Here is a 22,600-nt window from a genome sequence, read left to right as displayed (position 1 = left end):
CCCATGGCACGTCAATATCCTTCAGCAGTGACTTCCCTATGCCTTGGAAATCCTACCTCTGTGATGTTAATGAGGCAGGATTAGAGGCAGTTATGTTAATGAGGCAGGACTCGATCTGCAGGATTAAGTTGTATTTTGAGTCAATCTCTCTTGAGATATAAAAGAGAGAAGCAAGCAGAGAGACGGGGACCTCATACCACCAGGAAACAAGAGGCAGGAGCAGAGTGCATCCTTTGGACTCGGGGTCCCTCTGCTGAGAAGCTCCGCGACCAGGGAAGATTGATGACAAGGACCTTCCCCCAGAGCCGAGAGAGAGAAGGCCTTCCCCTGGAGCTGGTGCCCTGAGTTCGGACTTGTAGCCTCCTAGACTGGGAGAGAATAAATTTCTCCTTGCTAATGCCATCCGCTCGTGGTATTTTCGTTATAGCAGCACTGGATGACTAAGACACGGGATATGGGGTTTACGTTCACGGTGGTGGAATAATTCAGAAAAGGGGGTGAGAATGGTCACACAACTTAAAGGATGTCATCGATGTCACTGAACGGTACACGTGGAGACGACTGAATCAGCGTATGCTTTACCGTATATATTTTCACCACGCACACGCGCAAGAAAAAGTATAAAAAAATCAAAATAAGCATGTTATTTCATCACACACACAGGCTATGAAATTCAAACCTCAGTGCCCATAACCCTTCCGGGAACACGGCCCCGTCTGTCCTTCGGCACAGGGTCTCCAGCTGCTGCAGCTACGACAGGACTGAGTCACCGTGGCCCACACAGCCAGAGACACCTCCTACCTGGCTCTTCCTAAGAAAAGCCGGCCGACTCCGCTGGCTTCTGGAATCCCTCTCTCCTTCTCTTGTCCCTTGGCAGAGCGACCTTTCCAAACAGCAACCAGGACTGAGCGCTGCCGGAAGCCCTGAAACCTGACGCTAGCCGAAAGCAAGCAAGTGGGGGGAAGGAGAGCAGCTCCGAAAGGAGCAAACACCACTCGGGCGGGCGGTATTGCTGACTCGTGGCGACTGAGGGTCAGGTTAGAACCCAAATGCTGGGGCACCAAGGCAGGGTTACGGTAAATTTTTACAGAATCCGCTTCTTCCCTGAACCCTACACTGAAACAGATCCCAGAGCCTGCAGAAAGGAGCCGTGCTCTGAGACAAGCCGTGAACGTGGCACTGGGGGTTTATATGCACGTCTGAAATCCTACACTTAGCAGCGAGATTGAGCACCGAAAGGAGACCCTGGAGGGAGGGGAGGGGGAAGACGTCCAAGCCACGGCCGCAGGGACGGCCTCAAGCAAAGTCAGCTGCCCTTCCGGGCTGCCTCTCCCCGCCTGCTTCCTCCTATGTGGCTCTCCACAGCCAATCACGCTTCCCGAGTGGGAATTCAGGGCCGCTGAGGCAGCACACTGTTCTGTTCTTTGCTATTTGCCCCTCTATTAAAAACACTTCAACGCTCTCTCATTCTCCAACAGTCCCGGGGTGATGCTAACGGTGAACGCGTTTAACCAAATCAGGTTCGGGTCCACCCAGAGGTGCCTCGGAAGAAAGGCCTGGAGATCTACTTCTAAAAAATCAGCCACTGAAGACCCCGTGGAGCACAGTTCTACTCTGACACACGAGGGTCCCCTGACTTGGAATCTACTCCACATTAAAAAAAAAAATTTTTTTTTTTCTATCGTATTATATTATTGTCATGGAGCCCTGGTGGCGTAGTGGTTAAGAGCTTGGATGCTAACCAAAAGGATGGAAGTTCAAGTCCACCCTGAGGTACCTTGGAAGAAAGGCCTGGCAATCTACGACTAAGAAATCCGCCATGGAAAACCCTACAGAGCGCAGTTCTACCCCGACACACACAGGGCCACCATTATCTGAGGTCAACTCAACTGCTACTGTTCTGCTTTTTTTTTTGATCAAAGATTGTTTCTTTTTGTTTGTAAACTTTTTCAGGAGTATTCACAGTAGTGGTCTCATTCAATATTTATTCTTTTGTGATTGACTTATTTCACTCAACATAATGCCCTCCAGATTCACCCGTGTTGTGAGATGCTTCGAAGGTGCATCGTTGTTGTGTATGGTTGTGTAATACTCCATCGTGTGTACGTACCAGTTTGTTTATCCGTCCCTCTGTCGATGGGCCCTTAGGTGGTTTCCACCTTTTTGCTCTTGTGAACTCAACGGCAACTGTTTGTGAACACAGCGGTACGGGACTCTTTATCGCTGCCTTAATACCATATTTGTGAGCCATAAATATAATCACAGTTAAAACTGAATGACCTGGACATTCTGCTAACTCAGAACTGAATCTACTCCCAAAGTCCACTTTGCAGGCAAAGGTCAGACAGGCCTTTAACACAAACAACAACACTCGTGAGGAACGTGCTTCTTAGTTCAGTCAAGCATACGAAACCAAATGGGTGCCTACTGTCCAAACGCAAGCCAAGGCAGGAAGGGACAGAAACTGGATGGACACGGGGGAACCTGGGGTGGAAAGGGGGAGCGTGTCATCACATTGCGGGGATAGCTACCGATGCCACAAAACAATATGGGTATCAATTTGTTAATGAGAAACGAACTTCAGCTGTAAGCTCTTGCCTAAAGCACAATAAAAGCCAATAAAAGAGAAAAACTGAATAAATTAACAGTGATCTTTGTCTAATATATCATCTCTTAATGTTTTTATACTAATTACTAAGTAATGGCACAGTGTTTAAGCATTTGGCCGCTAACCAAAAGGTCAGCTGTTCGAATCCATCAGCCTCTCTGTTCTGTAGGGTTACTATAAGTCAGAATCGACTTGATAGCAACTGGCTTTTGTTTTTGGTTGAACGGGGATTAGGCACCTCCGGCCAGTACAAACGGTTAATGGTGCTTGGCTGCTAACCAAAAAGGTCAGCGGTTCAAATCCACCAGCTGCTCTTTGGAAACCTTATGGGGCAGTTCTACTCTGTCCTATAGGGTTGCTCTGAGTCAGAACCGGCTCGAGGGCACCTAACAACCAAACATTCGTCAAGTGACTCTGCTTGTCCTTTCCCACCCTAATAGTAAAAATGAGGCACTTCTGTGGAGGGGAAAGAAAAGCCTTAGAATTCTGACTTCACGTCAAGATGTAAGAGTAGAACAATAACAACAAAAACCAATTTTGAGAAAGAAAAGGCCTGTGCAGACCCAGATAAGAGAACTACGTGCTGGAGACGCCTTTTTGTATGAGAAGTTCTCAGCGGGTATAACAGTATGTAATCTGAAAAACGTTATTACTGTTTTCCCCTTCATTGGAAATGCTTGGCTGTGGTGAGTGAAAACTGGCCTCTTTAAACTCAAAAATGTATGTACAAAAAATAAATGTTTTAACTAGGCCCCAGGGACAGGGAGTGGAGCAGAAACACGCACAGCCAAAGGTAGGTCAGAGGTTGACTGACTTCCCGTGGTCTTTATTTTCTTAAGGAAGGAGCGAGGGAGGGAGGGAGGGAGAAATGAGAAGGGAAGGGAGGGATAGAAAGGAAGGGAAAAAAAGGAGGATGGAAGTAAAGAGGGAAGGAAGGGAGAAATAACTGACACTCCTAAGAATGTTTTTGTTAGTTGGTATGGAGTCGATTCAGACTCATGGAGACCTTCAACAACAACAAAAAAACTCCACTGCCGCTGAGGGGATTCCAACTCATAGCGACCCTATAGGACAGAGTAGAACTGCCCCATAGGGTTTCCAAGGCTGTCGTCCTTTTTTTTTTAAATTTATTTACTGTGCTTTAAGAGAGACTTTAAAAATCAAGTCAGTCTCTCATACAAAAACCTATACACACCTTGCTATGTACTCCTCGCTGCTCTCCCCCCAAATGAGACAGCACACTCCTCCTCTCCACCCTGTATTTCCCGTGTCCATTCAGCCTGCTCCTGTCACCCTCGGCCTTCTCAGCTCGCCTACAGACAGGAGCTGCCCACATAGTCTCACGTGTCTACCTGAGCCAAGAAGCTAACTCCTCACCAGTATCATTTTCTGTCTTATAGCCCAGTCCAATCCCTGTCTGAAGAGTTGGCTTTGGGAATGGTTCCAATCCAATGCTGTAATCTTTCCAGAAGCAAGAAATCCTGGTGCCAAAATTGTTAAGATCTTGCCTAAAAAAAAAAAAATCCTGGCTGCTAACCAAAAAAATTCAGCAGTTCAAATCCACCAGCCACTCCTTGGAAACCCTATGGGGCAGTTCTACTATTCCCTATAGGAAGTTCTATGCAAGCAGGCTGCCACGTCTTTCTCCTGCACAGCAGCTGGTGGGTTCGAACCACCACCCTCTCGGCTCTACAGCTGGGTGCTCAGCCACTGCACCACCAGGGCTCCTGGGTTCAATTCTCAGAACAAGACCCAGTTTTATAAAATCACCTACCAGACCACCATTTCCAAGACAAAGAAAAGCCGGTGAAGGAAAATGCAAACACGCCTACCACTGGAGTGTGTCACTAGCCGACGGCTTTATGATCCAAAAAAGACAGACCCAAAGTGCATTAAACCTTCACAACGTCCAGGAACTCAAGAACAAAAACCGGGGTGGACTTGTCTACGGCCCAGGAAAGTTTGTCTCAATGGGCAACCTCTCGTGGCTAGAGGCTTTAAACAAATAAAGCTCTACCTTTCTTAACACGTATCAGATGAATAAATTACTAGCCGATTAATTACTCCAGTATGTTAAGCAAGAGTCCTATTCTAAAATGTTAAAGAAGAAAACCACAACCAGATGCCCAGGACTTTAAAAAACAGTTAAAAATAATAATTAAAAAAAAAAACGCCCAAACACAGGTAGCTGAGACATTTTCATGTCATTGTTAGTAGCTGTCGAGTCGGCCCTGACTCCTGGCTCCCCTATTGACGCCAGAGGAGAACTGTGACCCATAGGGTTTTCAAAGGCTGATTTTTCAGGAGAAAGTCGCCAGGCCTTTCTTCCAAGGCGCCTCCGGATGGAAGCAAACTTCCAACCTTTGGGTGCACAAGAGAGCACATGAACTGTTTGTACCACCCAGGGACTCCTTCTAAACCACACGCTAGAAACCAGCCTTCCCAGTGCGGGCTGTTTAATTTATACACTGAAGAGTCCTACATAGGAACCTAAGAGATGGTGCTGTCTTTTGGAAAAAGGCAGTTACTTAAGTAGGGTACTTTTGTCGAGGTTAAGAAAGTTGGCCTACATTTTGGGAATTTCTTTATGTTTCCCTAAAGAGTAGAGAGTAACCCACAGTGAACCCCAAAGGTCAAACTATCTCATGGTAATTTTTTTTTAATTAATTGTCCTGTAGTATTGAGTTTAAACGGAGCCCTGGGGGCGCAGTGGTGAAGCACTTGGCTGCTCACCGAAAGGTCGGCAGCTCAAATCCACCAGCCACTCCTTGGAAACCCTGTGGGGCAGTTCTACTCTGTCCTATAGGCTAGCTATGAGTAGGAACCAACTCCACGGCAACAGGTTTGGTTTGGTTTTATTGAGTTTAAATGAGGGAATACAGGAGTTTTTTTCCTATATTAAAATCTAAAAACCAGTTACCACCGAGTCAACCCTGACTGACTCATGGAGCCCCGTGGGTGTCAGAGGAGAACTGGGCCCCACGGGGTTTTCAATGGCTGATTTTTCAGAAGTAGGTCGTCAGGCCTTTCTTCCAAGGCATCTTGGGGGTGGATCCGAACCTGCAATCTTTGGTTTCAACATCTGCACGACCAAGGGATTCCCAATCAAATCTAAAACACCCCTTTATATGACCCGAAGCTGCCGTGGGTGCGTTAAAGCTGGCTGTATTTGCCAGCAGGTTTCGAAGGAGACTGTCAACACCAAGACAAAAAGAAGCAACCCCGGACACCCAAAAAACACCATTCTGGGCCAAACCCCGCGCTGGCTTAGAATTACTGCTTCCACGAGTTAGATTTTGGCAAGCGGAAGAAGACAAACCAAGAAAGAAAAAACACACTCGATGCCTTTTTTTTTTTTTTTTTTTGCTTTTTTATAAGTGTTTCCATTTCAGGCTGATTTTTAACATTTTTTTTCCGCCAAACGTACAACGCGTCTCTTTCCCAGACGCACCGCTGCTAAAGAACGTTTTTCTGAGTTTCCGAGGCACAGCTCTCGCTTTAAATTAAAATGTAAACATATTATCCCTTTACCGACACCACTAGAGTGAAGTCCACGCTGAGTGGAGAAAGCCCTTTCTCTTCTGCCTGTACGAGTTTTTTTGTTTTATAATTTATTTTTGTTGTGGTTGCTGAGTGCACTTTGTGTTTTTGTGATTCGAGACCCTCCCCCTGCCCCGCCATGGAAAACACAAACTGTGTGTGTGTGTTATGTGTGTCTATGAAAAAGGAAATTCACCCGCAAACTCTGCTTCAACCGAGGACTTTGGTGTTGCTATTCTTTTTTGTTCGTCGCCCTCCAGTTAATTCCCGCTCACGGCAAACCCCATGTGCGTCAGAGTAGAACTGTGCTCCGTGGGGTTTTTGAGGCTGTGATCTTTCAGAGCAGATTGCCAGGCCTTTCTTCCAAGGCACCTCTGGGTGGGTTTGAACTGCCAACCTTCTGGCTAGTAGTCGAGCGCTTAACCATTTCCGCCACCCGGGGTCCCCTAATTCTACTCAATTCTGACTCCCGAAGCAGCTTCCCCTCACTCTAATCCTACAAAGTATGTTGGGGCTGGTTGCTGCCTAGTCGAGTCCAACTCGTGGTGACCCTGGGCACACCAGAGTAGAACTGTGCTCTGCAATTTTTCAAGGCTGTGACCTTTTGGGAGCAGAATGCCAGGGCTTTCTTTCGCAGCACCTCCGGGTGGGTTCGAACCGCTAACCTTCCAGACAGTAGAGGAGCACATAACTGTTTATGCCGTCCAGGCGATTAGTAGGCACGGTCTGCACACAGAAGCGTAGAGTTCACACATTTCATTTCCCTTTTTCTCCAACTCCCAGGCAAAACATTCAATTTTCAAGACGCCCAGAGCCGTCTCTCTCCCTGTCCTTCTTGCTTGCTCCAAAGCCTATGGATTGGAGTTAAAAAATCCAGCCAGGACGACCCTATGTTGCAGCCATATTTACAGCGAAGCATCCAACAGGTCAGTTGAAGCCCCCCTCTTCCCCTTCACCTCCGCCGGCCCCCACAGTCCCGCTAAATGAACCCGCTGTCGCGGATCCCGAAGAAGCCACTGTTGACGCTGACGGCCTCCCCCAAGGGGAACATCTGCTCCTGGTCCAGGCCCCACTCCCCCTCATCCTCATCCTCCAGCTCGGCCTCTGCCCCGCTCCGGGCATTCTCATACAGGAAGACCTGCTCGTCCACATGGGCTGGGGCCAGGCGGTTCCGCTTGGCACTCACCACGTTGGCCGAGGAGCCGAAGAGACGCTCGGGGAAGACACGGGTGGCCGCCACACACCAGTACTTCTGGAGGACTTTGGGCAACACAGGGAACAGGGCCAGGCGGTCAGACCACCACTTGAGTGGGTCCTCGCTGAGACCCAGCACCTTCTGGGATTTGAAGTTACTCAGCTCCTCCACCACCTGGGCATGCCATTCCTCCTGGTCCTCCACGCCACCCGACTGGCAGAAGATCTCGGCCAGCATGTTGTTGATGACGCTGCTGGGAGGCGGCGTGGACACCAGCGTGAGCTTCTTCACCGGCGGCTCCTCGGGCAGCGTGTACATCTTGTCCTCGGCCAGCTGGTAGCTGCCGTCCTTGACCTTGTCCAACAGCCCCTTGGCCTCCTCCACCACCCTATTCTCCACCTGCTGACGTTCGAACGCCGAGAGGAAGGGCAGCCTCTTATAACGTGGGTCCAGGAAGGTGGCGACGTTGAGAAACATGTCGATCTCGGGCGTCTCCTGGTAGGTCTTGGAGAGCTCCTTGGCTATGACCTCTTTGGCCATGCTGATCTCTTTAGAGTCGGTCTCTTTGATGTTGAGTGTCGTGTTTAGGAGCATGTGCAAAAGCGGTTTGACCATGCTGATTGTGGGGTGCTTGGAGGCGGAGAGCATCTCGGCCACCTGCTTGAAGGGCTGCAGGAGGTCCACCAAGCCTTCGATGGTGGCCCACTCGGTGGCTTCCAGCATCAGATGATGGTTGTTGCTGTCCTCCACCAGCACAGCCGCGATGACAAACTGCTGCTCCTTCAGGCGCTGCAGCATGGCCAGTGTGCTGCCCCACCAGGACACCCGGTTGCTCACCAACATGCAGTGCGCGACGTTCTGCTGTTTCTGCTTCTGGTATAGCATGTACATGGCCACCGCCGACTGCTGGAAGTACTCCACCAGCTTGCGGCAGCGCGACAGCAGGCTGCCCAGCTTGGGCAGCTGGAACGCCCGCTGGATACCGATGTTGAAGGTCTGCCCGAGGCATGGCATCTGGACCGGGATGTCCAGCAGCGAGCAGGCCTTGGCGATGTCCTTGCCGGAGTCAGTGGTGGCCCCGAAGACCTTGGTGCTGATGCCCCACTCGATGAAGGCCTCGTAGAGCACGCGCGTGATGGTCTCCGCCGCGTTCTCCTCCGGCACCTCGAATGTCTTGAGGCACCGGGACACCACCGAGAGCGAGTTGGGGGACGCGCTGGTGAGGAAGTGGGCGGCCAGCGTCACGTAGGCACGGTTCTGGTTACCACTGCGCCACATGTCTGTGGAGACACCGCACCACAGGGCGTCACGCAGCTCCCGGAGGACGACCTCGCGGACGGCGCCGTACTTCTCGGGGATGGCCTTGGTGCAGAAGAACTTCCTGCTGGGCAGCTCGTAGCGGGGCTCAGCCGTCTTCAGCAGGAGCCGGAAGGTGGGCTCGTCCACGATGGACGCGGGGTACAGGCCCTCGCAGATGAAGCTCATGACGGCGGCTGTCAGCTCCTGCTGCCGCTTGCTCTCGTAGCCGTGGGCCGACTTGGCGGCCAGTGTGTCCGGGGTCACCTGCTGCGAGGACTCGGGCTTCAGCTTGGAGAAGGCGGTGGCGAAGGCTTCGCGCATCTGCTCGGTGTTGCTCTTGACGAACTCACAGAATTCCTCGGGGTGGTTCTTCTCCAGGTGGTAGGAGAGGTTGGAGGTGTTGCCGGAGTAGGCGATCTGGGCCATGCAGATACGGCAGTAGATTTTCTTCCACTGCAGAATGCATCCCTCGGCGTCCGTGTCGAAGCCAAAGTACTTCCACACCTTGCTTTTGGCGCGCGGGTGCGCCACCAGCTTCAGGTCAGCCTGTGAGCTGTCCAGGCCCTTGGTGTCCATCACGGCCGGCTCTGCCAGGGCCTGCCCGCCGGGCCTCCGCTCATCCGCGGCGGGCACCTGCTAAGAAGCAGCGAGACAAACAGCGTGAGAAGGGGGGCTGAGACGGCGGGGACCCGCAGGTCGGGGTGCGAGCCAGCACCGGCCCGGTTCTGGCTCTGCATGGGGATGGAGCTGCGGGGACCCAGCGGGCTGGCTTTCCTGGGGAGAGTCTTAGTAATCAGCGCGTTCTTTCTTCGAGCGAATCCTACTCAGGGTTTCCAGAGGCATGGAAATACTTTTTTTTTTTTTAAAGTTTCGCAAATTTGAGGAGGCCTGGTGGGGTGACGCTTAAACCGCTCAGCTGCTAAGCAACAGGTCGGCGGTTCGAACCCACTACCCGTTCCAAGGGAGAAAGATGTGGCAGTCTGCTTTTGTAAACGTTACAGCCTTGGAAACCCTACGGGGCAGTTCTACTCTGTCCTATAGGGTCGCTATGAGTCAGAACCAACTCAACGGTGACAGGTTTCGGGCAAACTCGAGAAGGTACCCCTGAATGTCCTAGAATGTTCTGTTCTGAGGTCCACAGTTAGGGATTGAATGGTGTCCCCTAAAAAGATGTGTTGAAGTCCTAAGCCCTGGTACCTGTGACCATGACCTATTTGGAAATAGGGCCTTTGCAGATGTTATCAGTTAAGTAAGGAGCCCTGGTGGGGTAGCAGTTGGCAGTTTGAACCCACCCAGCTGCTCCATAGGACAAAGACCTGGTGACCTGCTCCCATAAAGGTTACAGCCTAGAAAACGCTATGGGGCAATTCTACTCTTTCACGTGGGGTCACAAAGGTCAGCAGTCAACCACTTAACCATTGCGCCACCAGGGCTCCTGTACATAAACATATATAAATACACACACGTGTATATATATGGAGCCATAGTGCCATAGTGCTTAAGAACCAAAAGGTTGGCAGTTCAAATCCACCAGCTTCTCCTTGGAGACCTTATGGGGCAGTTCTACTCGTGCTTTAGGGTTGCTGTAAGTTGGAATCAACCCAACGGCAATGGAGTTTTTACATATGTGTGTATTTCTGTGTGTGTAGATATATGTATGTATCTATTGTGTATATATGTGCGTACGTATATGTATGTGTATATACACATGTATGTGCATTTATATGTGTATATGTGTGCATGTATGTATATGCGTATGCGTGTGTGTTGTGCATAATTATATATGTATGTGTACGTGTGTGTATGTATATATGTGCATGTATGTGTGCACATGTGTATATTTATGTACGTGTATATTTATGTACGTGTACATTTGTGTATATGTACGTGTACGTGTGTGCGTAAGTATACGTGTTTGCGTGTGTGCACACGTGTATATGTATGTACATGTACGTGTGTGCGCGCGTGCGTGTATATGTACATACGTGTACGTGTGTATATGTATGTACATGTACGTGTGTGTATGTATATGTACGTATACACATACATGCAAGTGTGTATATACATGTACATATGTATACACAGAGACGTATATACATCACTGGTCTGTTTTCTAGGAAGCCCTCACCGAGACAAGACCGCCCTGAGGTTTTTAAGGAACACGTCATTGTGTGTCTGATAGCTGGAATCTCGGCAGCTCAGCGGAGCCCCCTGACAAAGCTGGGCTGAGGCTGTTGCAGGGGCACGTTGGGGGCCCTCGTCTGTACTGACTTTGAGAGCTTAGCACTTGGCCTTCTGCACACAGTTGAGGACAGAGCTCATAAAAAAGGGCCCTGTCCTCCCGGTGTCACGCCCTGGGTCTGGAACGTGAGCCCTCCTCCCACCTTCACACCAGTAAAATCTACTTGCTGTGGAGACAACTCCAGCCATGGCGGCCCCATGTGTGTCAGGGTAGAGCTGTGCTCCACAGGCTTCTCATTGACTGAATTTTCTGAAGCAGATCGCCAGGCCTTCTACTGAGGTGCCTCTAGGTAGACTTGAACCTCCACCTTTCCCTTAGCAACCTAGCATGTTCACCACTGGCACCACCCAGGGACTCCCCATAAACTACTGTTGTTGTTGTTGTTAGCTGCCATCAAGTCAGCCCTGACTTGTGGAGACCACACGTACCACAGACCAAAACGTGCCTGGTCCTGCGCCATCCCCACGATAGCATGGAAATCAGACAGTTGTGCTCTATAGGGTCCTCTCCGGCTGATTTCTGGAAGCAGATCACAGGGACCCAGCTGTGGTCAGAGCATCCCAGGAGTCTGCCCCCAAGATCTTTCCTGGGGTTCGCTGAGGTCCTGCTTTTTCCAATCACACAAGTGTGAGAGGCCAGATTTTCTTCATTTGCCTTCAAAACAACAAATCCAAAGAGACAGACTGCAGAAGGAGATGGGAGGCCTGTCCCCCTCAGCCAGTCATATGAAGGTCTTCGAAGACATAAAACAAGGCAACTCTTCTTCTTAATTTTGTTTTGAATAGTATACTTTTTTATTATTGTTAAAAAAAAAATGTGTTATTTGCAAGGAAAATATGAGCCCAAGAGACAGAAAGGGCCACACAAATCAGACTCCATCAGCCTGAGACTAGGAGAACTAGATGGTACCCGGCTACCACCAATGACTGTCCTGACAGGGAACACAACAGAGATTCCCTGATGGAGTGGGAGGAAAGTGGGATGCAGACCTCAAATTCTCACTAAAAGACCAGACTTAATGGTCTGACTGAAACTGGAGGGTCCCCAGATGTCATGGTCCCTGGACCCTCTGTTAGCCCAAGACTGGAACCATTCCCAAAGCCAACTCCTCAGACAGGGATTGGACTGGACTATAAGATAGAAAATGGCACTGGTGAGGAGTGAGCTTCTTGGCTCAAGTAGACACATGAGACTATGTGGGCAGCTCCTGTCTGGAGGGGAGATGAGAGGGCAGAGGAGGTCAGAAGCTGGCTGAATGGACACGAAAATAGAGAGTAGAAGGAAGAAGCGTGCTGTCTCATTACAGGGGTGGCAACTAGCGCCACATAACAATGAGCGTGTAAGTTTTTGTATGAGAAACTGACTTGAATTGTAAGTTTTCACACTTAAAACACAACTCAAAAATTTTCTTTAAAAAAACTGTTATTTGAAGTAACATGTAAGTGGTGTGCTATTGATATTTTTGGACTCCCTGAGTGGTGCAAATGTTAATGTGCTCGACCACCAACCAAAAGGCTGGTGGTTCAAGACCACCTAAAGGTGCCTCAGAAGAAAAGGCCTGGCGACCTACTCCTGAAAAATCAGCTGCCGAAAACCCCCTGGAGCCCAGTTCTACTCTGTCGACAGGGGTCAACTCCACATCAACTGGTCCTGCTTTAGTGCTATTTCTAAATGGTTAAACGTGCTTTCCCTTTCTCCGTTTTCATCTCTAACACAGTAAACCTTGATAAATACAACCCACGTACTCAAATGCTCCTAGGGGTCTTCCTTTAAGAGCCCAAAGGGGATCTTATGAGGAAGAAGTCTGAAAAGGGCTGTTTTCCCTCCACGGGACATCTGGCGCCACCCTTCACGCGGGCACAAAACCAATGAGACTGAATGTGGGTTAGACACTTCCTCTCTCTAAAAACCTCAGAGCAAGGCCAGGACTCCTGCCACCTGGGAGCGTCCCCCAAGCCTTTAATGAAATACACAACGTCCCTCTCAGGGTTCATCAAGAAAATAATTAAAGTTGTATGAAAATACCACATTGCAGAGAGAAAAAAGGAAAAAGAAAAGAGAATCATTTTAACGACCGAAGTTTTTAAAAATCCACCACCCTGTACGGTCTGAAAAGCAGAAGTCCAGCTTGGATAGCTTTCTCAGTGAGTGCACTGGCACAGTTTTGAGTCTAAGTGGTTACAAGTTCAGCTGCTAACCAAAGGGTCAGCAGTTCGAATCCACCAGTCGACTTCCTATGGGGAAGTTCTACGCTGTCCCATTGGGTCGCTATGAGTCGGAATAGACTCGACAGCAATGAGTTTTGGTTTTTTTATTACTGCCTCTGAGGACAACATTGGTGGCCCAGTGGTGGAATTCTCGCCTTTCACGCAGGAGACCCAGGTTCGATTCCCGGCCAGTGTACCTCAAGCGCAGCCCCCACCCGTCTGTCAGTGGAGGCTTGCGAGTTGCTTTGATGCTGAACAGGCTTCAGTGGAGCTTCCAGGCTGAGAGAGACTAGGAAGAAAGGCCTGGCAGTTGACTTCCAAAAATCAGCCTATGGAAACTCTATGGATCACAGCGTTCTCCTCTGCAACCCATCACGGGGACGGCGCAGGACCAGGCAGCAATTCGTTCTGTTGTGCACAGGGGCACCACGAGTCGGCGGCCACCTCGATGACAGACTAAGAATTCTGTTCTAGGTTGCCATATTGTGGTGGCTTGCACGTTGCTGTGATCCTGGAGGCTATGCCACTGGGATTTCAAACTCCAGCAGGGTCACCGTGGTAGACAGGTTTCATTCAGTGGAGCTTCCGGACTAAGACGGGCTAGGAAGAAAGGCCTAGTGACCTACTTTTGAACATCAGCCAATGAAAACCTAATGGATCACAGAGCTCTGATCCACAACCAATCACGGGGATGCCTCAGGACCGGACAGGGTTTCCTCCCATGAGGCATGGGGTCGCCGTGAGTTGGGGGCCAACTCAAGGGCAGCTATGAATGACAGCAGTGACCCCTCCGGTAGAACGTGTACAAATCTGTCTTCCGTACCCGAAAGCCTGCCTCCTTACAACAGAACATTCAACGAAAGGGCTGAACCGTGCTCTAACACACATCTTCCTGATTTTCTCTACTCTTTTCAACGCCTGGGCGTGTGTGAGAAATTTAATTTCTAAAAATCTCCTTATTGGTGACAGGTAGGACTTTCTTTGCACGATACGATTATTTTAAGCAGGCTTTAAGCCAATCAATGTTTCAATTGTTTATGACACACGAGGACATGAAAAGCAGCCCCTGGGCAGCGCTGGCTGCTAACCGAAAGGTTGGCGGTTTGATCCCACCCAGAAGTGCCTCGGAAGAAAGGCCTGGAGAACTGCTCCCAAAAGGTCACTACTCTGCACACACGGGGTCGCTGTGAGTCAGAATCAACTTGACAGCGACCAACAACAACAGTCAAGCCGACTGGGAGTCTCTGGGTTGTGTAAAAGCTTAACACACTCAGTTGGAAGTTTGAGTCCACCCAGAGGCACCTGGGAAGAAAGGCCTGGCAAACTGCTTCAGAAAGACCACAGTCTTGCAAACCCTGTGGACCACAGATATTAAATGCAGTATTTTTAATCACGTACTATATCTTAAAACTCTGACAACAGACCACATCTGACTGCACGGGCCACGGGGATGCAAGCGTTAAATTAATAACACGAAGAACATGGGGGCAGACTGTCTCGCTTATCGGAATTTCTAGTTGACTTATAAATTGTCTCTGAACAGGCACTGCAAACATCTCTCATTAATTTATAATTATCTCATTTTTAGATAACTAATTCTAAGAAAATAAGAGCATTTAAGGGCGTCTCCCTTTAGCGCTTTGCTCCTCCTTTTTCGAAGTCAAATTAAACAGATGCTGAGTGGCTCGAACAGTTAAGGGCCTGCTGCTACCCAGAGGTGTCTCAGGAGAAAGGCCTGGCTATCTGCTTCCAAAAACTCAGCCACTGAAAACCCTGTGGAGCACGGTTCTACTCTGACACACACAGGGGCATCCTGACTCGGGTCAATTTTTTTTTTTTTTGTCTGATACTGATCTCCTCGCCAAAACAATGTGGATGTTCACAGGAAAAGTAAGAGCCACGAAACTATATGTGAAATAGAAAAGGTAATGAACGCATCTGATGTTAGTGTTTAAATGGACACAGTACGCTCCATGGTATCAATAATATATTAGTATAATTATGGAATCCCTGGGTGGTGCAAATGGATAATATGCTTGGCTGCTAACTGAAATGCTGGAGGTTCGAGTCCACGCAGAGGTGCTTTGGAAGAAAATCCTGGCAATCTCCTTCCAAAAAATCAGCCACTGAAAGCCCTGTGATGCTCAGTTCTACTCTGACACGTATGGGGTCGCCAGGGGTCGGAGTGGACTCGATGGCGACTGGTTTGGTTAGGTTTAAGGACGTCAGCAGAAGGGAAAGAGATGAACAGAATATTCAGCTCAGTGGCACCTCAGAAGAAAGGCCTGGCAATCTACTTCTGAAAAATCAGGCCACTGAGAACCCCAGGGCGCGCGGTCCTACTCTGACACACGTGGGCCCCGGGGCGCACGGTCCTACTCTGACACACGTGGGCCCCGGGGCGCTCGGTCCTACTCTGACACACGTGGGCTCGCCAGAGGTCAGAGTCAACTCGGGCCAAATTATGCAGAATTCATATCGTATCCATTCCCCGTTTTTTGTTTAAATTTCTAAGGTCAGGCTCAGTTTTGACATTCTCAGGAAAAATTCTGGCTGCTTCCAATCCGAAGTGGACCCTGGCCTGCTTTGTTACAGTTTAGCTAGGCGCCCTTCCCACAGAGTTTGCAGGGCAAAGCTGAATGCCTTTCCGTCAATCCTGAATTCCAGCTGTTAAAAAAAAGCCAAAATGAGAACACGAGTCGCTGGTGCTGACTGCCAACAGACCGATGGAACCCGTGACGTTCCTCGTAAGGAAAACACAGTTTTGGAATGTCGTTGTTGTTGTCTGACATCAAGGGGATTCCAACTCACAGCAACCCTGTGGGACACAGGAGAACCGCCCTGTAGGGTGTCCAAGGCTGTCATCTTTCCAGGTTCAGGTCTTTTCTCCCATGGAGGCATCAGTGGGTTGGAACCACAGACCTTTGGGTGAGCAGCCGAGCGCTTAACCAATTGAAATTAAGACAGTTTCCCTTATCCGTACTGAAAAGAAAGGACGACGGCCCACCCTGCTCCCCTTTTCTTTTCAGAAAACACTTTAGATACCTTGACATTGTAAATTCTTTGTCTCTCTGGAAAGTATGGAAATCTGAACAGACTAAATGCCAGTGAATTGTACAGGCAGAAATTGTGGAAGCGGTGTACATCTCACTGCGTATATTCTCAACAACAACAAAAACGATAAAATTAATTTTTTTTTAATTATGCAAACCTAAGAGGTTTCCCCCCAAAGATGTGGCAGCTCCACCTTTGAAATGTGACTTCAGGTGAGCTTCCCCACCTTCCTGTGTCCTGGAAGGAGACTGGCAATGACCTCAGGTAAGCTGCCATAAAGACACCGGGAAATTAGCAATTTTCTCTTCAACATGACTGCAATGAGGCGTCCCCACTCAGTTATATAAAGGATAAAATTGCTTTCTGTCCCGACAAGCTCTCACTAGATTAAACCCGTTGCCATCAAGTCGACCTGACTCACAGCGACCCTACAGGACGGAGTAGAACTGCTCCATAGGGTTTCCAAGGAGTGGCTAGTGGATTCAAAGTGCTGACCTTTTGGTTAGCAGCCGAGCTCTTAACCACTGCGCCACCAGGGCTCCTCTTGGTGAACTTAGTGAACTGTTGAATACTGATTCAATCATAAAATGTTTTCCTCTTCTATTTTTGTGGAGGAGTGTTCTGAGTTGGGAGTCCATTTTGCTCTTAGTAACTTATCCCCCACCATCCTCCGGCATGAGTTAAACTGATTTCAAATTCAACAGGAAAAGGGCAAACTCCACATGTCCATCTTGATACACAAAGTGACCCTGTCCTACAGCCAGATGAGGTGCTCTTGGTTGACACAGGACTGCAGCCTCAGCTGACCTGTAACAACTTTTCTTTGCTAACCAACAGGCAGCCAGTGCCGAGAATGACAAGCAAGGTTTCAAGACTTGCTTGGTCAGCTACGGCTGTGAACATTCTGCCAAGTTTAAATGCAACTCTCCACGCTGTCTCGTAAGCCAGCAGCGCGGAATTCATCAGCAGGCTTTGATGCAGGTGAGCAAGCCCGGTCTGAAAGCAAAATCACAGAGGTAAACAGCGGTCCCAGCGGCCTCAGCCATCTTCGGCAGCTTTAAACAACAGCTCTTTGTTTCACAAGCAATTCCTGGTTTAAACCGGCGTTATCATTGGCATGAAGGGGATGCCAGTCACTTTTCAAGCCTCTGGACCTCCGAGGTAAGGTGTTAGTTATTCAGGTTCTAATGCATTTAGCGTCAAGGTGCGTCCCTTCTGAAAAGCCTGAAGCTCAGCAGATGCGAGCTGAAGCCTCATTGTTGTGTAGATGGAGCATTCTATTATGTGATGCTTCCTGGATGTCTCAGTTTTATGAACTTTTGCCTTTTTTCCCTTTATTTCTGTGAAATAAGGCTTATGAGCATAACTATGGCTTTCCTGGGTGACAGTCAGGGAGCCCTGATAGGTTTGTTTTACTTTTTCTGTGTCTTATTTGAAAAACCAAGGGTTCCCCATGTGACCTAATAGAAAGACGCCCTCGATAAATTGTATCTCTAGTCCCCATTGGGGCTCCATCATGCCACAGACCGGGGGTGCCTCAATGACACTAGCCATACTGGTGGATTGTATTGCCACACCATATTTCTCAAAACTCTTATGTCATGGATTGAACTGTGTCCCCCAAAAAATGTGTGTTGACTTGGCTAGGCCATGATTCCCAGTATTGTGTGACTGTCCGCCATTCTGTCATCCAGTGTGATTTTCCTGTGTGTTGTAAATCCTAAGCTCTGTGATGTTAATGAGGCAGAATTAGAGGCAGTTATGTTAATGAGGCAGGACTCAATCTACAAGATTAGGTTGTATCTTGAGTCAATCTCTTTTGAGATATAAAAGACAGAAGTGAGCCGAGAGACAGGGGGACCTCATGCCACCAAGAAACAAGGGCCAGGAGCACACATCCTTTGGACCCCGGGTCCGTGCACTGAGAAGCTCCTGGACCAGACGAAGACTGATGACAAGGACCTTCCTCCAGAGCCAACAGAGAAAGCCTACCCCTGGAGCTGGCCCCCTGAATTCAGACATCTAGGCTCCTCAACCATCAGAGAATAAACTTGTGTCTGATAAAGCCATCCATTTGTGGTATGTATTATAACAGCACTAGATAACTAAGATACCATATTAAACCAAAATAAATATATAAATAAAACAAACCCATTACCACCGAGACGATTCCAACTCATAGTGACCCACAGGACAGAGCAGAACCACCCCATAAGGTTTCCAAAGAGCAGCTGGTGGATTCAAACTGCCGACCTTTTGGTTAGCAGCCTGAGCTCTTAACCACTGTGCCACCAAAAAACAAACCCATTCCCATCGAGACTATTCTAACTCATAGCGACCCTATAGGGCAGAATAGAACTGCCTCATAGGGTTTCCAAGGAGCACCTGGTGGATTCGAACTGCCAACCTTCTGGTTAGCAGCCGTAGCTCTTAACTACTACACCACCAGGGTCTCCACTGCACCACCAGGGCTCCAAAATCCATATTACCAACCAAATTTAAAAACACTCCAATAGTAAGCATGCATTCCAATACTGAAAACACATGCCATCAAAAAAAGAAAAAATGGAGTAACGTAAGGGTTACACGGCACGTTCCCCCTGCCCTCCGAATCTCCTGCTAACCGGTTTTTGATTCTATTTAGAAGGAGCCAGGTACTTTCCGTTCTAATTGCTTTAAAAAGAAAAAAAAAAAAAACTTGCTGAATGTTCGTTTTCAGGCCAGCCTGATGAAAAAGTAAAGCTTAGCTCACATAAAAAAAAAAAAAAAAGAAAGAAAGAAAAACTCAGCTTCCTGGGTAGAGATTTTGGGGGGTGAAGCACTTTTTAAAATACTGGTAGTCCTGACTTACAACCTATTCCAGTTATGACAAAACACACTTATGACTGTCTGGATTTTGTTTGGTTGGTTTTTGGCACATCTTATTGTTAGTAACGTGTACAACATACAATGTTGTAACTTGCTGATGTTATCATTCTCAGATGTTCACACAGACATCCCGTTTGATGATCAAAACACTGCCATAGAGCAAGCTGGAACGCTTCAGGAGAAAATTATGAGAAAATGCATGCAGGGAAATTTGGGGGAAAAAATTGCTGAGCTATGTGAACAGGCTCCGAGCATGTTATCGGGACAATACGATGGAAGAGACGGGTGGAGAAACCATCCATATGGCAAGAACGCTCAATTCAGAACTTGAGACGGCCCATGTGGGCCGCCTCAGAAACCACGAAGCAGGGAAACTGACCCATCAGGGTTTAACGGATTCTGAAGAGGAAAGACATGCTGAAGAAGAAAGGAATAATGAGGAAGGGGAAGGAGAGTAGTTGTCAAAAAATTTTACAGTGCAAGCAAGGACTAGATGGAATATATTTCTGAACTAAACCAGGGGCTTCAGTTCCTTGAAAACATGGACCCAATAGCTGATGACTTTGCTAAAAGCAACAGGCAGATTCGGGAAAACAGTGAGACGTTACTGAGAAATATACTAAGAAAAAAAAGAAAAGGACCATACAGATAACCGTCACTAATTTTCTGACTAGAAACACCAACCCCATTTCCAGGGGTTGATCCTGAACCTTCCACAGGTGGAGTTATTACCACAGCTAACAAAATGCCGACATCGTCCGGCTCTTCTTGATCGCAATAAATTTTTTTGACTTGTGTATTTTTCTATGTATGTATGAAAACATATCTGTAAGTTTAAATGTATTTCCAAGGCTCAAAGACAAATAAAGATCGGATTTATAAAGATACTGATGACAAAAGGGAATAATAATGAAAACTAAAAAAAAATTAGGTATTCGACTTCTGTCAAAACCAACTTACAGAATCCCATCTTATGTTGGAGACTACAAATAGCTACTTCAGATACTGGTTCTCAAAGTGTGGCCTGGGGGTGGGGGGCCTGAGACCTTTTAAGCAGGTCCACCACCATATTTGGCTTGGTAACTCCTGTTCTTAGGAGTGGACAGGGGGTCTTCCAGGGGCTGGGTGGTGCAAACAGGTGCTCAACTACTGGCTGAAGGGTTGACTGAACCCACTCAGACGAGCCTCGGAAGAAGGACCTGGTTACCTGCTTTTCACAGATCAGACAGGGAAGATCTCATGGAGCGATTCTACCCTGCACAAAGCCATGCTACTCCAAGTGGAGGCAGAAGAGAGTTCAGCTGTCGTCTCTACAGCCAGACATTACAGAGATTTACAACCATTTTTTAAAGGAAGTCCTGGTGGCGCAGTGGTTAAGAGCTACACCTGCTACCAAAAGACCAGCAGTTCGAATCCATCAGGCGCTCCTTGGAAACTCTATGGGGCAGTTCTCTGTCCTATAGGGTGGCTATGAGTCGGAATCGACTCGACGGCAGTGGGTTTGGCTTTTTGGAGTTAAAGCCATGCCACATTCTTCACTAATTTTTTGGCTGTAGTCCTGATAAATAATTATTTTAATTTAAAAAACATGGTATTTATCTTAGCCTGTAATGGGTTTATTCTTTCTTTTGCAGAGTTTTTTGCACAGTTCCTAGCTTAATGCTTTCAGAAGTGTCGCAGTTCTCATTTCCACGTACATAGGCATAGACACAACGCCCGTCAACACAAGCACGCCGAGGTCGGGTTGTTTTCCAGGAGCGCGCGGTCCAGACCCCATGAGGTCTGCGCTCCGGTGACGCGGAGGATGTTGTTAAAAGGCCAGAGAAACAAAGTTGCTACTGAACGGAAGTGCCCTTCCTCTAGGACCGCCCCGGCTCCCCGGCGCCCTAAAGCCAGGGCCCTGGGGCGCTCTGTCTGTCCACTCGGGGAACGGCCGGTCCTTACCTACCCGGGGCTGGGGGCGACGGCGAGACGCCCCCTCCTCTCCTCGCGGGGAACCGGGGCGCGATGCTAGCGGCGCTCACGGCCGCACCCCCAGCGGCGGAGGGAACCGCCCCAGGTCTGTGGCTGGGGGCGCGCGGACCCCGGGGGGCCCGGCCATGATCCGGGGAGGGGGCTTCTCCCGAGGGGACCCCGACCCGGGGGGCGGAAGGGCCCGGGCTGCGCGCACCGGGGGACACACAGCGGGATGGGGGGAGGGGGAGGGGGAGGGGGAGGGGGAGGGGCGGGGAATGGGAGGGAAGGGGAGGGGCCCCGGCGCGCCCCGCCCCGGCCCCTCCCCCGACCCCGGGGCCAAGGTCACCCCAGGGGCCCGGCCCCGCCCCTCCCCCACACCCGGGTGGGTCCGGCCGACCGAGCCGCGCGCTCCGGCCCGGTTCCGCCTGCGCCGCCCGCCAGGAGCGCCCGTGCCCGTGCCTGTCGGTTACCCGGCTCGGCTGCCCGCGCCCAGCTCAGCCGGCTCGGCCGCTCACCCGCCCCGGAGCGCCCGCGCCCACCTCGCCCGGCCCGGCCACCCATACCCGCCCCGGAGCGCCCGCGCCCACCTCGCCCGGCCCGGCCGCTCACCCGCCCCGGAGCGCCCGCGCCCCGCTCACCCGGCCCGGCCACCCATGCCCGCCCCGGAGCGCCCGCGCCCGCTCACCTGGCTCCGGGAGGGCCCCGCGCAGGCGGCGCAGCAGCTGCGCCAGGATCACCGCCGCGCCCGCCGCGTACACCCGCACGGCCGCCCGCGCCGCACACAAAGGCGACATGGCTGCCCGGCCGCCACTGCTTCCGTGCCGCGCGCCCGTCCGCCCGCAGGACACGGCGCCGCGGGACAGACGGACGGAAACGCCCGCCCCCGTGCGCCCGCCCCCGCCCCGCCCGGACCCCGCCCCGTCGGCACCCCACCCAGGGACTCCACCGGACCCGCGACCCCAGCACGAATCCCCACGGGGACCCCCACCCAGCTCTCCACCGGGACCCCCCCAAACACTCCTGGACTCTCACCCCACGACCCAAGACATCCCCCAGATTGTGCGAGGACCCCCACAGGCCGCCACCTACACCCCGTGGGCCCCCCACCCGGACGTGCACCCCGACCCTGCCGGGAGCCCCACCCAGATCCCTGCCAGGGTCCCCATGAACCCCCCACCCAGACCTCCGCTGGAACCCCTCCGGAACTACCATGGGCCCTCTCCTGAACTTCACTCAGACACACACGGACCCCAACCCGGATCCCAACTGCCCCGCCGGACCGCCCCTGGATCTGCCAGGACCCTCACCTACACCCCCCGCTAAAACCCTGCATGACCCCAGCCCAGACTTCCATCTGGACCCTGAGTCAGCCTTCCACTGTCTGGCTAGAGCTTCATATGGGCCCCCACTCAGATCTCCTCTGGACTTTGCACCCCTTATGTCTCCACTGAGATCACAGACCTCCGTGTGAACCCTATACTGTCACCCAAACTCCCACTGGGACTTAGCCCAGATCCTCCTGGGTAACGCAACCCTGCACCCCCCACATACCCACCAGGACCCCAGACCCTGCCAAGACGGCAGACTCCCCTAGTAGACCCCCTAGGACCCGGAGCCCCATACGGACCCCT

At 50.4% G+C, this 22,600-nt stretch overlaps 2 protein-coding genes across 9 annotated transcripts in view; both read right to left on the bottom strand.

Annotated features, from left to right (window-relative positions):
* Positions 1–21,822, bottom strand: part of DHRSX (dehydrogenase/reductase X-linked) — a 150,096-nt gene extending 128,274 nt beyond the window's left edge. For 5 of the 6 annotated variants that reach the window (XM_049871618.1, XM_049871619.1, XM_049871620.1 and 2 more), the window contains exon 1: positions 21,655–21,822. In XM_049871618.1, coding sequence (XP_049727575.1) covers positions 21,655–21,763 — 109 coding nt within the window. In that variant the 5' untranslated portion in view covers positions 21,764–21,822. Of the gene's footprint in view, positions 1–801; positions 926–21,654 lie in introns of those variants that run through there. The other variant, XM_049871622.1, reaches the window with a different exon arrangement.
* Positions 5,961–21,745, bottom strand: ZBED1 (zinc finger BED-type containing 1). Of its 3 annotated transcripts, none has more exons than XM_049871614.1 (2): positions 21,655–21,745; positions 5,961–9,278 (listed from the first exon to the last, which is right to left on the bottom strand). In XM_049871614.1, exon 2 carries the CDS (start codon positions 9,216–9,218, stop codon positions 7,128–7,130), a length of 2,091 nt encoding a protein of 696 aa, XP_049727571.1. In that variant the 5' UTR covers positions 9,219–9,278; positions 21,655–21,745; the 3' UTR covers positions 5,961–7,127. The 3 variants fall into 3 exon arrangements, with proteins under 3 accessions (XP_049727571.1, XP_049727573.1, XP_049727572.1); XM_049871616.1 differs by having other exon boundaries at positions 5,961–9,275; positions 21,655–21,742; XM_049871615.1 differs by lacking the exon at positions 21,655–21,745 and adding an exon at positions 20,962–21,196.
* Positions 21,823–22,600: the final 778 nt, after the last annotated feature.

This window comes from Elephas maximus, chromosome X (assembly GCF_024166365.1).
Source record: "Elephas maximus indicus isolate mEleMax1 chromosome X, mEleMax1 primary haplotype, whole genome shotgun sequence".
In the NCBI taxonomy this organism is placed as follows: Eukaryota; Metazoa; Chordata; class Mammalia; order Proboscidea; family Elephantidae; genus Elephas; species Elephas maximus.
The sequence above is the reverse complement of the archived record's forward strand: the minus strand, read 5'-3'. Positions and strand labels throughout refer to the sequence as shown.

What these genes read in the sequence shown, in the direction of transcription:
- ZBED1 (XM_049871614.1), bottom strand. Translation starts at nt 9,218, where the DNA reads ATGGACACCAAGGGCCTGGACAGCTCACAGGCTGACCTGAAGCTGGTG.